Raw genomic sequence first — 12,102 nt, 5'->3', positions numbered from 1 at the left:
CCATCGAAACAGTTCCACATCGAATTCGTTTACTTTTTAATTGCTTAGTTTAAAACTGTTAAACACTGTGTTGCAGCTGATAGATACACACCTACTTGACGTGTAACATATAACTGAACTTGAGAAGGCTCTAGGTGTATCGTGCTAATAGTACGATCTATATATGCAAGTAATGAAACTGTATCATGATTTATGTATGTTCTCATGTTTATAACATTTATAGAAGCACAAGAAATCGTGACTTCGCGACGTAAAATCAGTACATATCGATGCAAGTTACTCTGTATACAAATTTTTAAATTTTATTTCAAATAACAAATACCTATTCATTTATAAATAGCACTGTTTTTCACAGTGCCAGACTCATTTAAAACCGGATTTATTATGCTCCTTTTTTATTAATAATTCTGGTCATTTACGAGCGAGAATTAGAATTAATTTTTTTCGCCATTGAATACATTAAGGAAGCGGATTAGCATTGATCATATGCAATATTGTGATTTCTCATTCAGAGGGAAACAAGTTAGAGCGAAGATAATTAATTCCTGATATTATATAGAAAATAAAAATTGGAAATTTTTTTATTAGAACAAACATCTTACTGGTCAGAACTAAATTGTATAATGTAAAAATAAATTGAGTCAGAAAACTTCTTACCATTTCAATCAAGGTTTTGAGAACCAATGTTTTGCCGATGAACAAATTTCCTTTTCCCTTTCAGTTGATTTTCTTTATTAATTCATTTGCCAAATTCGAAGCACCTGATTCATTGTTTTAGAGTTACTCACTGTTTCTTCATTTTATGCTTGATAGAAATAATTCTAACGCGGAATCGGATCGGTATTCGACTAATTAGAAAATTTGTATTCGATTTAAATACACTCAACATATGTTAATTAAATACACTTTTAGCAATTAATGAAATTTGTTATCAATTACACTTGGTATATCAGAGGGTGACGTGAATCGATCGGTTCACAAACTGTTGCAGGATAAAGCGAGAATGCTAACTGCGATATACTATCGTGACCGCGGATAAAAAATACTTTGTCCAATCACCAATACATATCCCGCCCTATCAGAAATCCAAAAGATAAGCAATAGCTTATCGAACTCGTCGCATCCGGTAACTTTCTGCAAAATTAGTTAATCGATACGTCCATAATGTTTTTTAAGAATCGAATAAATATTTGCAGATTTATGTTTATTTTCTCTGTACTCTTTTTATTATTTATACATACTGAAAGCCTAAATCATGTCCAGTCATATTGTCCCTATCGAATATTCAATTTCAGTTTATACTACTTCTATACGAAGTAATTTAGTAATCGTAAAACAAGAGAATCTTTAATATACAATTAAACAGTTCCTGGAGCGTGGCACGTAATCATAATTCGAATCGTATTTGCCGCGTAGATGCGCGCGCTTATTCTGATAGAGGGCGCTATATTCGAAGCATGCAGATGAAACGATGCGCAGAGCATCTAGTGCGGTCAGTTGAGTGCATAATATGCTGGTGTTCGGTGCGTATGACATTTCATCGCGTTGCGTAATCGTTTAAAGGAGCAAGCGAGAGAAAGAGAAGAAGAGCCGATAGAATAAAATCGTGTAGGCGAATATAATCGTGCCTCACGTTACCGTTAATCCTACGACACTGCCTGGTGCGGATCAAGAGATATGCCGAAGAGTGGAGGCGAGCATTGCTAGCGCCGAGAAGGATGCAAGTGGATTTTCCGCTAACAGATCGATAGCGAACAACGAACTGCTTGACACGGGAAAAATGTCGGCAATGAAGTCCAGTGGTACGCCGGGCACCACTCGCGTTTTGCCCGTGTTAAGCCACTTCAGATACGAGCATTTTGTTGCTGGCATATCTGGTGGTGTAGTATCAACGTTGATGCTGCATCCGCTGGACTTGATCAAAACCAGATTTGCAGGTAAGCGAATTTGTTTCGTCGTTGACGGCATAACGTTTGCTCGAAGCAAATGGCGGGTATGCGTTCGATTTGTTCCGCGATACACGTGGTGTACGAGTTAATTATTTGTTTCGCTGACTAAGACACGGAAAATTATTTGGGTCCGTTCTTCCGTACGATTCGCCTCTTTGACCATTTTCTTTTCGATCGATGCTACTTGTCGACATGTCGAACTACATAGAACGTGTACAGTAACTGTAAAGTTGTACCAACCAGTCGATGAAACATCGCAAGTGGCATTTCTAATCGAAAGGGAACAATTAATTTTTGCAGACACCAGGATTTACATGATATATTTATATACCAAATTAGGTTAGGTTAGAAATTTAAATAATACTAAATAGATGCGAATGATATGTTAGATACTATTTCAGTCATTCCCATTCGTCTTATTATCGGATTGTCGATAACATTTCGATATTATCGATATCGGCATCTTTAGTTCAAATACGCCATTTGCAACGACATAATCAGCGATAACCGAACAACTTGCTAAGTAAAATCAACTAGGAAGTAGTCACGTAACAAGTCTCGTTAGTCACTAAATATATTTAAACCAAAAATATTTGCATTGTTAAATGTAGAGTTAGGAATAGCATAGATTTTGTGAAATGTTTGCGAGCGATAAGTGTAAATGAAATATTTGCGAAATTGAATAACATTTTGGGTCGACGATTCTATCGATATTCGGCAACAAGGTCAGCCGAGCAAAAGCACGTGGCGTTATCGAGAAGAATCGAGAAAAGTATTTTCGACTGGGCTAGAAGCACGCGGTTATCGATTAACTTAGCTCGCTCGTGTCATGGTCTTTTAAAAATACATAAATATTTTAATATATATGAGAGGAAGTGATGTTTTTCAATGTTAGTTTTATTATTTCTTTTAATTAATGACATTAAAAGTTTCCTCTTAGCGCGAGGCAATACCAAATAAAAAGAGGTATCGCTATGACATTCTACTATAAGTACTCTTATCTAGCAATGTAATAAGAAAAATATATTTGGAATAATTTGCGTTTTCCGGAACTTGTAATCGGTAGACGAAGAAATTTACGAAGTTGTTAAAATATTTCTGTCAACATGTTATCGTTGTTATGATACGAATTTTTAATTAACATAAGTGAAAGAAGTTTTTTCATTGTCTATCAAAATATCTGAAAATGCCGCCATCTGCATATGACCTTGACACGCGTAGAAAAAAAATGAGATGATTGAGCCACGTGATTCTGGCAAAAACGAAATGGAAAGTAAGCGGGTCCATTTTCGATTACGGTCGAGAGTGGAAAGTAGAAATTGTTGTGGTTTCTTCGAGATAAAAAGCGTTTCTTATTCGTACTTGCGAAATTTAGTGTTGACTCACAGCGATTGTAACTCTACGCTGCTTTCGTTATTTAATTACTTCTTTTATAGTTAACTGATTTATCTTGAGCAGAGATAATGCAATATGTAATTACAATGAAAAGTACTCGATCCAGTTAACAATAAAACGATTAAAATGAAACATAACATCAAATGAAAAGAAATCGATTTATCTCGTTCGAAGTAGTCATCTAGTTCGTTATCAAAAGGGCTTCCGGTATTCAAGTTCGTGCATCTATCGACGAACTTCGAAAGTTTATTCATCTTAGCTTTCGATTTCGTTATCATTAAAACGCTGATGAGGTTGTAACGAAAGAGGCTCGTTTACCAATGTATTTTCGTCGTAAAATTCGTTGGCTAAACACCAAATAGCAAGAAATTCAGCGGATTGCGTCAGAAGCACGTGAGTCTGAACGATCGCGCGTTTTAACGCGGTTTCTTACGATTAAAATTGTTGGACGAGAAAGCTGACAAATTTGTCATTTCTGACGTCCTTCTATAATTAAAAACAATTTTACTTCTAAAATTCATTGCTATAATTTTCAGTGATCAAATTCAAAGTGTAGTATTAATTTCCTTTTCCATTATAAATAAATACGCATTTTTCTTTATGCAAATTTTTTAGCGCACATTTTATACTTTCTAGCAATATACGTATATGGTGCGTACGGTCATACAGCGCATAGCGATACGATGTGTAACCGTATGGTAATAAACATAAAACATCGGTGATGATGACAGAATAACGGTAGTTTAATTATCGTTATATACGTCCTTATCATCTTGTTAATAAAATTTTGCAATGTTATAATTCGTCCGATTAAAGTATTCGCAAATATTTAACAGAGCGATAAGTTGTCATAACAAGAGCATCTTGTGCATGTCAATAATATTGTCGTCTTTTCGTCGGTGTTTGTAAAGGCAGTTTAGAATACTATTATACGCTGCTGTTTATTCTGAACATTCAAGGAATGTAACATCGTTAAGAAATAAAATATGATTTTCACTCGTGATCCAAGCAATCGCGTGGCGAACGAGACTACAGATAAACCGTGACACGCGATGAAAGAAAAAGTTATTAGATTTCGTTTATCGCGCGCCTCCCCGTTATCGTTCAAGTAGAAACAGCGAACAAAAGTCTCGGACACAATAGTTTGGCTTCTACAAAATTTACACACAAAATTTTTGTTTTGGTAATTCATTAAAAATTATTTCTTCTCTCTTTATAGTCAGTGATGGTCATATACACGCGGGTCCACAGTACAAAAGCCTTAAAAGCGCAGTTATGCAAATTGTTAAGACTGAAGGAATCAAGGGACTTTACAGAGGTGTAACACCGAATGTTCTAGGCTCTGGTGGTGCATGGGGCTGCTATTTCTTTTTGTAAGTATCTTGAACAGCTTCCATTTGTCTTTTTCTGAAGTTGTTTCACAATCTCTAATATATGGCCATTGTTTCTGTTTAGCTATAATACCATTAAAACTTGGATCAATGGGGGAAACAATAAGAAGTCTTTGGGACCCTGTATGCATATGTTCGCTGCAGCAGATGCTGGAATTCTTACTTTAGTTATGACAAATCCATTGTGGGTAGTAAAGACACGTTTGTGTTTACAGTATATGGACGATAAACATCTTCCAGAAACACTACGGTATAATGGAATGGTAGATGCAATTAGAAAAATTTATAGAACCGAAGGAGTTAGAGGCTTGTATAGGGTAAGCTGAAGTTCCTATCAGAAGAACAGAAACAATTCATTTATATGGTCTTAATTGCATTTTTTCACTTTGGGATGTTAATAGGGCTTCATTCCTGGAATGTTTGGTGTTTCACATGGTGCCATTCAGTTCATGGTGTATGAAGAGCTGAAAAATTGGTACAATGAGTATTTGAATGCACCGATCGATTCTAAGTTGGTAAGTTTGATAAGTGATACTCATGAATTGCATGAAGTACTCTTGTGCAATATGTACAAGTTGTTTATTTCTTTGCAGAGTACACTGGAATATATCTTCTTCGCGGCAGTTTCAAAATTAATCGCAGCAGCAACGACTTATCCTTATCAAGTCGTAAGAGCACGTCTTCAAGATCATCATCATCATTACAACGGCAGCGTTGATTGTGTCAAATCGATATGGAGGTCAGAAGGAATTAAGGGTTTTTATAAAGGCTTAACACCATACCTTATACACGTGACACCAAATATTTGTTTAATTATTGTAATTTATGAAACATTTGCTAATATGTCTTCGGATTGATTTCTTAGATTATGTTAATCTAAAATTTTAAAACGTAGCAAGTAAAGGAGCGTATTACTTTTATTTTAAATATTTTAAAAATTTACCGAGGCACAATTTTGCTTTGATACTGAATTTTCCCAGCTCTTAAGTTGTTTTTTATCATTTTTTCAGTAGTAATCGATCAACGAATAATTTTTTTAATTTTGTATTTAAGACAGCCTGTACGAATTGTATTTTGGAATTTTGTTAGATGAACGTACATTTACAGCAGTATTATTAAAAAGAAAAAACTATTATTTTCTTATACAGTACACTTTCGTGCAGATAGTAAAAGCAATACGTGTTTTAATAGCATCTTTGTGTATGCTTCCGCCGTGTCGCTGTTTACGTTAAATTGGCAAATGTCAATCGAGAAAGTAGCATTGTTAGTTAACATTGAATATTTCTCTAACTATATAAGTGTATTATAATAGCGTAATTTGTGGAAAAGAAATGTTACTTTGTGGTTGTAAAGGATACAGCTGCTCAATTAATTTAGACAATACTTTTGAGGACTCTCTTAGGAAAAAGGCAACTCACTTGAACAAATGATATTATTGGAAATAGTTTCGTTGTTCTTGGTAACAGTACTTGATACACGATTAAACGATAAATGCCTTGATATTTTAATGATAGATATTAATTTATTTACACTTATTTCCGAGAACGAGGAGTGCACTAGTTAATAATCGATACGAATTTTAAAATGGCAATAAACCATATTAACGCTTTATTTATTTGACAGTCGTACGCGGAATACTTTTGTTTGCTATTTTAAAAGAGCATTCGGAGAAAACACGTATCTTTGAAGAACATTAAACTATTTTTCGTAGAAATAATTTTTATTCGGGCTGGCACTCAAATACATATATCACACGTAATAATTTTTAAGATAAAACTATATTTAATAATTCTTATTAGCATAAATTAATGTTATCTATATCTTGATTAAGAGCAATTCTAATTTGAATATTGTACTTCAATGTAAAGAAAAATATAACCGCGAGAAATACAACTTTGTCTTGAAAGATGTAAAATTAAAACTGAATTTCATAGACAGATTATATTTATGTCGATTATAATCTCAATTGAAAATGTTGATGATAATTGTGCGTAGAAATGCTAATGTCTATAAGTTCATCGTTATGTGGGCATCATTACATTTCTTCCGTTGCAATGAATAAGTACCTCAATTTGAAAGAAATAGAAAAATTAATAAAAAAGAAAAATAACTCAACGTTGCAAAGTTTGTTGTTGCAGAGTCTGGCACTCGAAGCAGCCGAAGCGTAGCAATAAAACACTCAATATCATTGGAATCTTCAACAAATACATATTTATTTATGCAGATTATTGATCATAACTTTATAACAAATTTGATAAACACCAGAAAAAAAACACTTAGTTATTTTACAGTGAAATCATTAACTGTTAGATAATGGAGGATCTTTCGCTTATCGTTTAACGGAGATCCCTTGCTTTTATATTTCATCCCTTTTTTGGAATCTGTAGTGACGCAAAATTTTGTACGGTTGTGCATAACGATTGTAGAAATAATTCGAAGAAGAATATTTCTATGGATGGTCATGATAAAGGATCGGATTTCTCCAATTAATTGTTCAAATATTTTTCTTCGAATCGAATGATCATTTCTAAGCGCAACTACGTGGCAGTTCTTTTCTTCTTTCCCTTTATAAATATTTTTACGAATAAATTGGAATGCTGTGGCGGGTCCACAGACAATTATAACGCACTGCAATATGTAAGGAGAGGCATTGCGTTTGCGTGCGTGTGTTTGCGTGTATGTGAACATGTGGATATAATTACGAATAGGCGGATCGTTTTGTCAAACCACCAGCAGTACGATTTTTGGACGTGTTACGTATTATATTAACGCTGTATGTGTACTCTACGTGACATATCGAACCGATGCAAAAAAACATTTGATTTAGAAATAAACTGTGTAGAATTGGAACTGTTTGGATTTTCAGAAACTCCTTATCCGTTTATTTCATTTGTCGTCGAATTAACATATTTAAAAAGTGATAAGTGATTCAACTAACAAAGCAATTATTTTCGATCTTTACTAATATTATTTTTTTTTTTTTAATATATGACGTACGATTACTTTTAAAGGATGGTTTTATGATACAAAAAGAACGACAAGAATCGTACGCCGGTTCAAACATTTTGGTGCGAATGAGACTTAAACTACTATAGTCAGTTAAATAGCCTAACACAAGCAACCGCGATATAGACACGGAGCAAAATAACAAAATAGTATTGCTGGTGGTTAATTGCAGGTATGAGGGTTGGCGTGGCTATTACAAGGGCTTGAGCGCGAATCTGACCAGAGTGACCCCAGCAACCGTCATCACGTTTGTTGTGTACGAAAACGTTTCTCGTTATCTTCTACATAGAAGGGACGAAGACAGAGCACCATTGCCTTTTCCGGCGAAGAACATGGAGAAACAATAATAATAATTTCATCGACGTCAACGCTTTGTCAATTGATCGATCTAGGGGTGTTCCTTTAACTTGTAGGAATTCAAATTTTAATTTCAAATTGTTGTTATTCGAAGTTGGTAATTTTAATTAAGCAAAATATCGAAGTTGAGTATACCATCTTTGTTACGGTGTATACTTTTCTTTAAACAGTCTGTTGGAAAAGCGTTAACTTGCCAATTACTCGTTCAGATCATTAAACATGTTTATACATCACGAAAATTTTGGTTAAATTGCACGAAAGCAAGGCGTACTGCATTTAATTAATTCCAAGCAATTGATCCGACAAATCGATTGATTTTCTGAACGCATTTAACGTGTTGTATCCGCAAAATTTTCTGTCCTAAGCGTTGCACTTGTATTCACGTGTTTATCGTGCGAGGGAAGCATGCATTATATGTATGTGGAATGTATCGTTATGAAAAGCAACTGCGAATATGGCAACCGAATTTCTAACGCAAAATTCTTACGAGCGTTATCGATTTTACTCAGTTTCATTACAGACTGTTTGACCGAAAACTATTGAAACGCACACTACGTACAAATTTGCGAATTTTACAAATTGTGACGTTACAAGTGTTGGAAACATTGTGTATGGCTGTTAGGTACCACTTAATTTGTAGTAATTGGATTACCTTAAATTCCATTTATTTTCAATTGGATTGGAGAACCTTTATAAAATTGTTGGAAAATAATTGTGTCCATCGGTATGCGCGTACATAAAATTTATTTGGCACGCAACTGAATGCAATGTCGATTTGAGATTAATTAAAATGGATTCTCACTGTTACTTTTTATTCTACAATTGCCTATAATTATCGATTGTACTCGCAAACACATGTTAAAATACTCATAAATCCAAGCGACTTAGTTCCTGAATCACGCGTATTTAATATTAAGCTCTGGATTTATGATGCACTTGCACGAGTGAAATATTAATAAACCTGGTGTTTATTGCAATTTATAATTAATTTGACGTTGTAATTCGATCAACGGTTAACAAGATGTATGATTTAATATACTTTATTTCACTCGTGTAAATGCAACGATACCTTACCATCTCTCGATATTTGTATCATTTACAGTGCCTGTAGAACAAGCTTTATTTCCTCAAAATTACGAAGAGTAATTTAGACGCTCATTACTTAGTATGTAAAGTATCTTCGTTTAATTACTTCTTTGCGACGATTACTACTTAAGCTTTATGCTTATTATAAAACATTATTTATCTAAAAAGCAATTCGTCTATTATTCATTCCGGTAGTTTATCCTGTCCAAATTAACGATTAACGAAGATTACATTAAATATTATGGCGTGTTTAACTAATTCCATTAAGATTCTGATGGCTTATCAGAGCTAATGGGCTTTGGGGACAGTTTTTGTACTGGTTATTACAGTCTTCCATGTATTCAGCCTCGGTGATTTTACTGGGAAGGTTTTCATTTTCTGAAGAGGATGGTCTGCGAAAAAATGTGTACAAAGATAATCATCCTTCAATTATAATATTTTTCTCATTAAGTTAAAAAATTCATCAGATCGGTACTTACGTGAGTAAAATTTGTAGTACATCACCGATAACTCCATTGTTGGTCAACGGATTGTTTGCGACTTCACAAATCATTTTTTGTAGACAGCCTTCTCCAGAGAAACCTAAGCTTTGGTATCAACGAGAAAGATAACGTATGTGTCCATGCTTTTATCCGTTGATCAGTGTCTTTACCTTTCTAACTTGTTTACAATAACTTCGTATGCCAGTCGTCGATTCAAACTCCGCTTTGCAAAATGATCGTCCAGGTAGTAGCTGGAATTCCAGTCTGGCAGACCGTAATTTGCTTCAAAATAGAAAGAAACTTGAATCGATTTATTGGGGATATCGAGAGGTAGTCCGATTGCCATGAATATCTGTAAACGCAGTTGTCTAATTTTGGTAGGGATATAAGATACAAAAGCAGTATATGGTACGCTATGTATGTGTTAGAGTTAGTCGACAAAGATCGTTTGTTTAGTAATTTATTTGGTACTTTACCCCCATGCCGCTCCCGTCAGGGAAGGATACAGATCTTAGGTGCCTTGCTACGCCTTGTGTGATATTTTTCACCCCAGAGACTCTCGATAGCCACATTAAATAACATACCACGAGAATATACATTATACTTAAATATCTGAAAGCCACAAGGATTATTTATTGTCGTACAAGATGTACAGACCAATTTCTATTGTTAAATAAGCTGTCACCTCAATGAAATGAAAAATTCTAATCGTTTTTACGAAGCGACAAATTTTCTTTGAAATTTTAACATTTTGTAAAATCCTTTTTCACTTCTCTCGTTTGCCAAGCAGGAAACGCTCGACAAGATACTGAACACATTCGTAGAAAAATCAACAGTTTTATGCGTTTCACTTCGCGGTGCTATGTGTTTCGGATCCGTGAGAAATTTTATGGTTTGCCTGCCAATGTTCGTGATTTTACGAGAACGTAAAATCACAAATCGATTCGTGCACGTAGTACAAGAGATGCATGAAAGATTCTGATTTGTAATTTACAATTTCGGATTTAACAATAGCACTCGCGAGATTCACATCGTTAGATTCATTTTTGTTCGAAACAATATCGCGAACGACTAGTACTGGAACGTCACAGCGATTTATAAACTTCCCGACAGCGTTAAAAAAGAGATCGTAGAAGTTAGCGGTGGTCTAGTAATTACCTATGTTAATGAATCGTAACCGGTGCTATTCGCGTTTCCGTGTAAACTCGGGATGCCGTTGTAACGAACGAAGAAGATAAAACTACACGCTAGAAACTACGTTTACCCAGATAATAATATAATAAATTTAATTTTACTTCGTACGTTTACTTTACTTGTTTTTACTGTATCTCGAAATTAAAGCTTATTAAAAACTTGCACACTATACAGTGATTATTTGAAAAAGAAAAGAATATGCTGTACATGTAGGACGTTAAAGGATTAATTTATGCCCGGAACATCTTCCTATCCATTTTCGTAAATCCTCCCCTAGCAGGATCACAAGGGGATGCGTTTATCATCCGTGGGTCGCTTAAAACGATCCGGCGGCGTACGGTCGCGGCCGGATCAGTATGCATTAGCTCGAGATTGAATTAATCATTGAATCGTAATGCGGCTGTTTCTGCGTTGTTTAGCGCATTCCAGATTCAATGGCGAACTTGTAATTATACTCGAGGACTTTGGCCCCGTCGCATCGCCAACCTCCGCTGGAATAACGCGGCAAAGCTACTACCCCTGTGTTTGCCGCGGGGGTTGGGATATCTGGGGCGAACTTGTGCTGCTGGAAACGCACGCACCCCATTTACACAGATATAACTGCTGAGATACATCATTGATTAGCAACCCTGCGAATTTACCGCTCGTGAATTTCTCTATGGTAACTCGCGAAATCGTTTTAATTTATTCATAGTCAATTTGAATTCGCGTTCCGCGTATATGTATTGTCATGCGCGAAAGAAATGTCTTATTTCGAACACTGTCACTCGGTATGCAGGCTGACCCATTTCAAATTTATCAACAAAATTATCCGTTGAAATACGAGCGTTATAACGAATCAATTTTACGGGTGTCTCGTACAAACGTAGTTTATAGAAGAATAATTATATTCATTTCCGCCGCGTCTCAGCGTCCACGAAATTTAAACGATATTCCGGTGCTAACGCGCGCGAAAATTGTTTTTACGGTATCAATAATTATCACACCCTCTGTTTAACGCGCGTCCACTGTCCGTGGTTTGTTTGAATAGCAACAGCGAATAATTAGAGCAATTTGCTTCGAGTTCGTTGCACGAGGTGCAGAGTTTAGAAGATTTTCGCTGCACGAGCAAACTGAAATATTCGAGTTTAGACTGTCACTCGAAGCTTCAAGAGTTAAATATTTCATTCGAGCTACAATTAAATAGATGACGGAAGGAAGAAATTATTGAAAAGTGCAAATGGTTTTCTGTCATCACGGACG

General features: G+C 35.2%; 2 protein-coding genes across 3 annotated transcripts; one reads left to right on the top strand and one right to left on the bottom strand.

Annotated features, from left to right (window-relative positions):
* The first annotated feature begins 1,470 nt into the window (after nucleotides 1-1,470).
* Nucleotides 1,471-8,905, top strand: LOC100881886 (solute carrier family 25 member 32). The gene is made up of 6 exons (XM_003700098.3): nucleotides 1,471-1,937; nucleotides 4,564-4,717; nucleotides 4,800-5,052; nucleotides 5,137-5,250; nucleotides 5,329-5,474; nucleotides 7,914-8,905. Exons 1-6 carry the CDS (start codon nucleotides 1,781-1,783, stop codon nucleotides 8,086-8,088), a joined length of 999 nt encoding a protein of 332 aa, XP_003700146.1. The 5' UTR covers nucleotides 1,471-1,780; the 3' UTR covers nucleotides 8,089-8,905.
* On the bottom strand, nucleotides 6,202-11,214 carry LOC105663919 (uncharacterized). 2 transcript variants are annotated; one of them, XM_076539777.1, is made up of 5 exons: nucleotides 10,352-11,214; nucleotides 10,143-10,278; nucleotides 9,837-10,018; nucleotides 9,664-9,771; nucleotides 6,202-9,576 (listed from the first exon to the last, which is right to left on the bottom strand). In XM_076539777.1, exons 2-5 carry the CDS (start codon nucleotides 10,263-10,265, stop codon nucleotides 9,435-9,437), a joined length of 555 nt encoding a protein of 184 aa, XP_076395892.1. In that variant the 5' UTR covers nucleotides 10,266-10,278; nucleotides 10,352-11,214; the 3' UTR covers nucleotides 6,202-9,434. The 2 variants fall into 2 exon arrangements, with proteins under 2 accessions (XP_076395892.1, XP_012151391.1); XM_012296001.2 differs by having other exon boundaries at nucleotides 10,143-11,213.
* Between the last annotated feature and the right edge of the window lie 888 nt (nucleotides 11,215-12,102).

The sequence above is a fragment of the Megachile rotundata genome, chromosome 14 (genome assembly GCF_050947335.1).
Source record: "Megachile rotundata isolate GNS110a chromosome 14, iyMegRotu1, whole genome shotgun sequence".
Lineage (NCBI taxonomy): Eukaryota > Metazoa > Arthropoda > Insecta > Hymenoptera > Megachilidae > Megachile > Megachile rotundata.
Note: the sequence above shows the minus strand (reverse complement) of the source record. Positions and strands in the feature narration are given on the sequence as shown.

What these genes read in the sequence shown, in the direction of transcription:
- LOC105663919 (XM_076539777.1), bottom strand. Translation starts at nt 10,265, where the DNA reads ATGTATATTCTCGTGGTATGTTATTTAATGTGGCTATCGAGAGTCTCT. An exon ending in CTGACGGGAGCGGCATGGGG is followed by an intron (nt 10,019 to 10,142) that starts GTAAAGTACCAA and finishes CTGCGTTTACAG; the next exon opens with ATATTCATGGCAATCGGACT. An exon ending in GTACTACAAATTTTACTCAC is followed by an intron (nt 9,577 to 9,663) that starts GTAAGTACCGAT and finishes ATTTTTTCGCAG; the next exon opens with ACCATCCTCTTCAGAAAATG.
- LOC100881886 (XM_003700098.3), top strand. Translation starts at nt 1,781, where the DNA reads ATGTCGGCAATGAAGTCCAGTGGTACGCCGGGCACCACTCGCGTTTTG. An exon ending in GATCAAAACCAGATTTGCAG is followed by an intron (nt 1,938 to 4,563) that starts GTAAGCGAATTT and finishes CTCTCTTTATAG; the next exon opens with TCAGTGATGGTCATATACAC. An exon ending in GAGTTAGAGGCTTGTATAGG is followed by an intron (nt 5,053 to 5,136) that starts GTAAGCTGAAGT and finishes GGATGTTAATAG; the next exon opens with GGCTTCATTCCTGGAATGTT.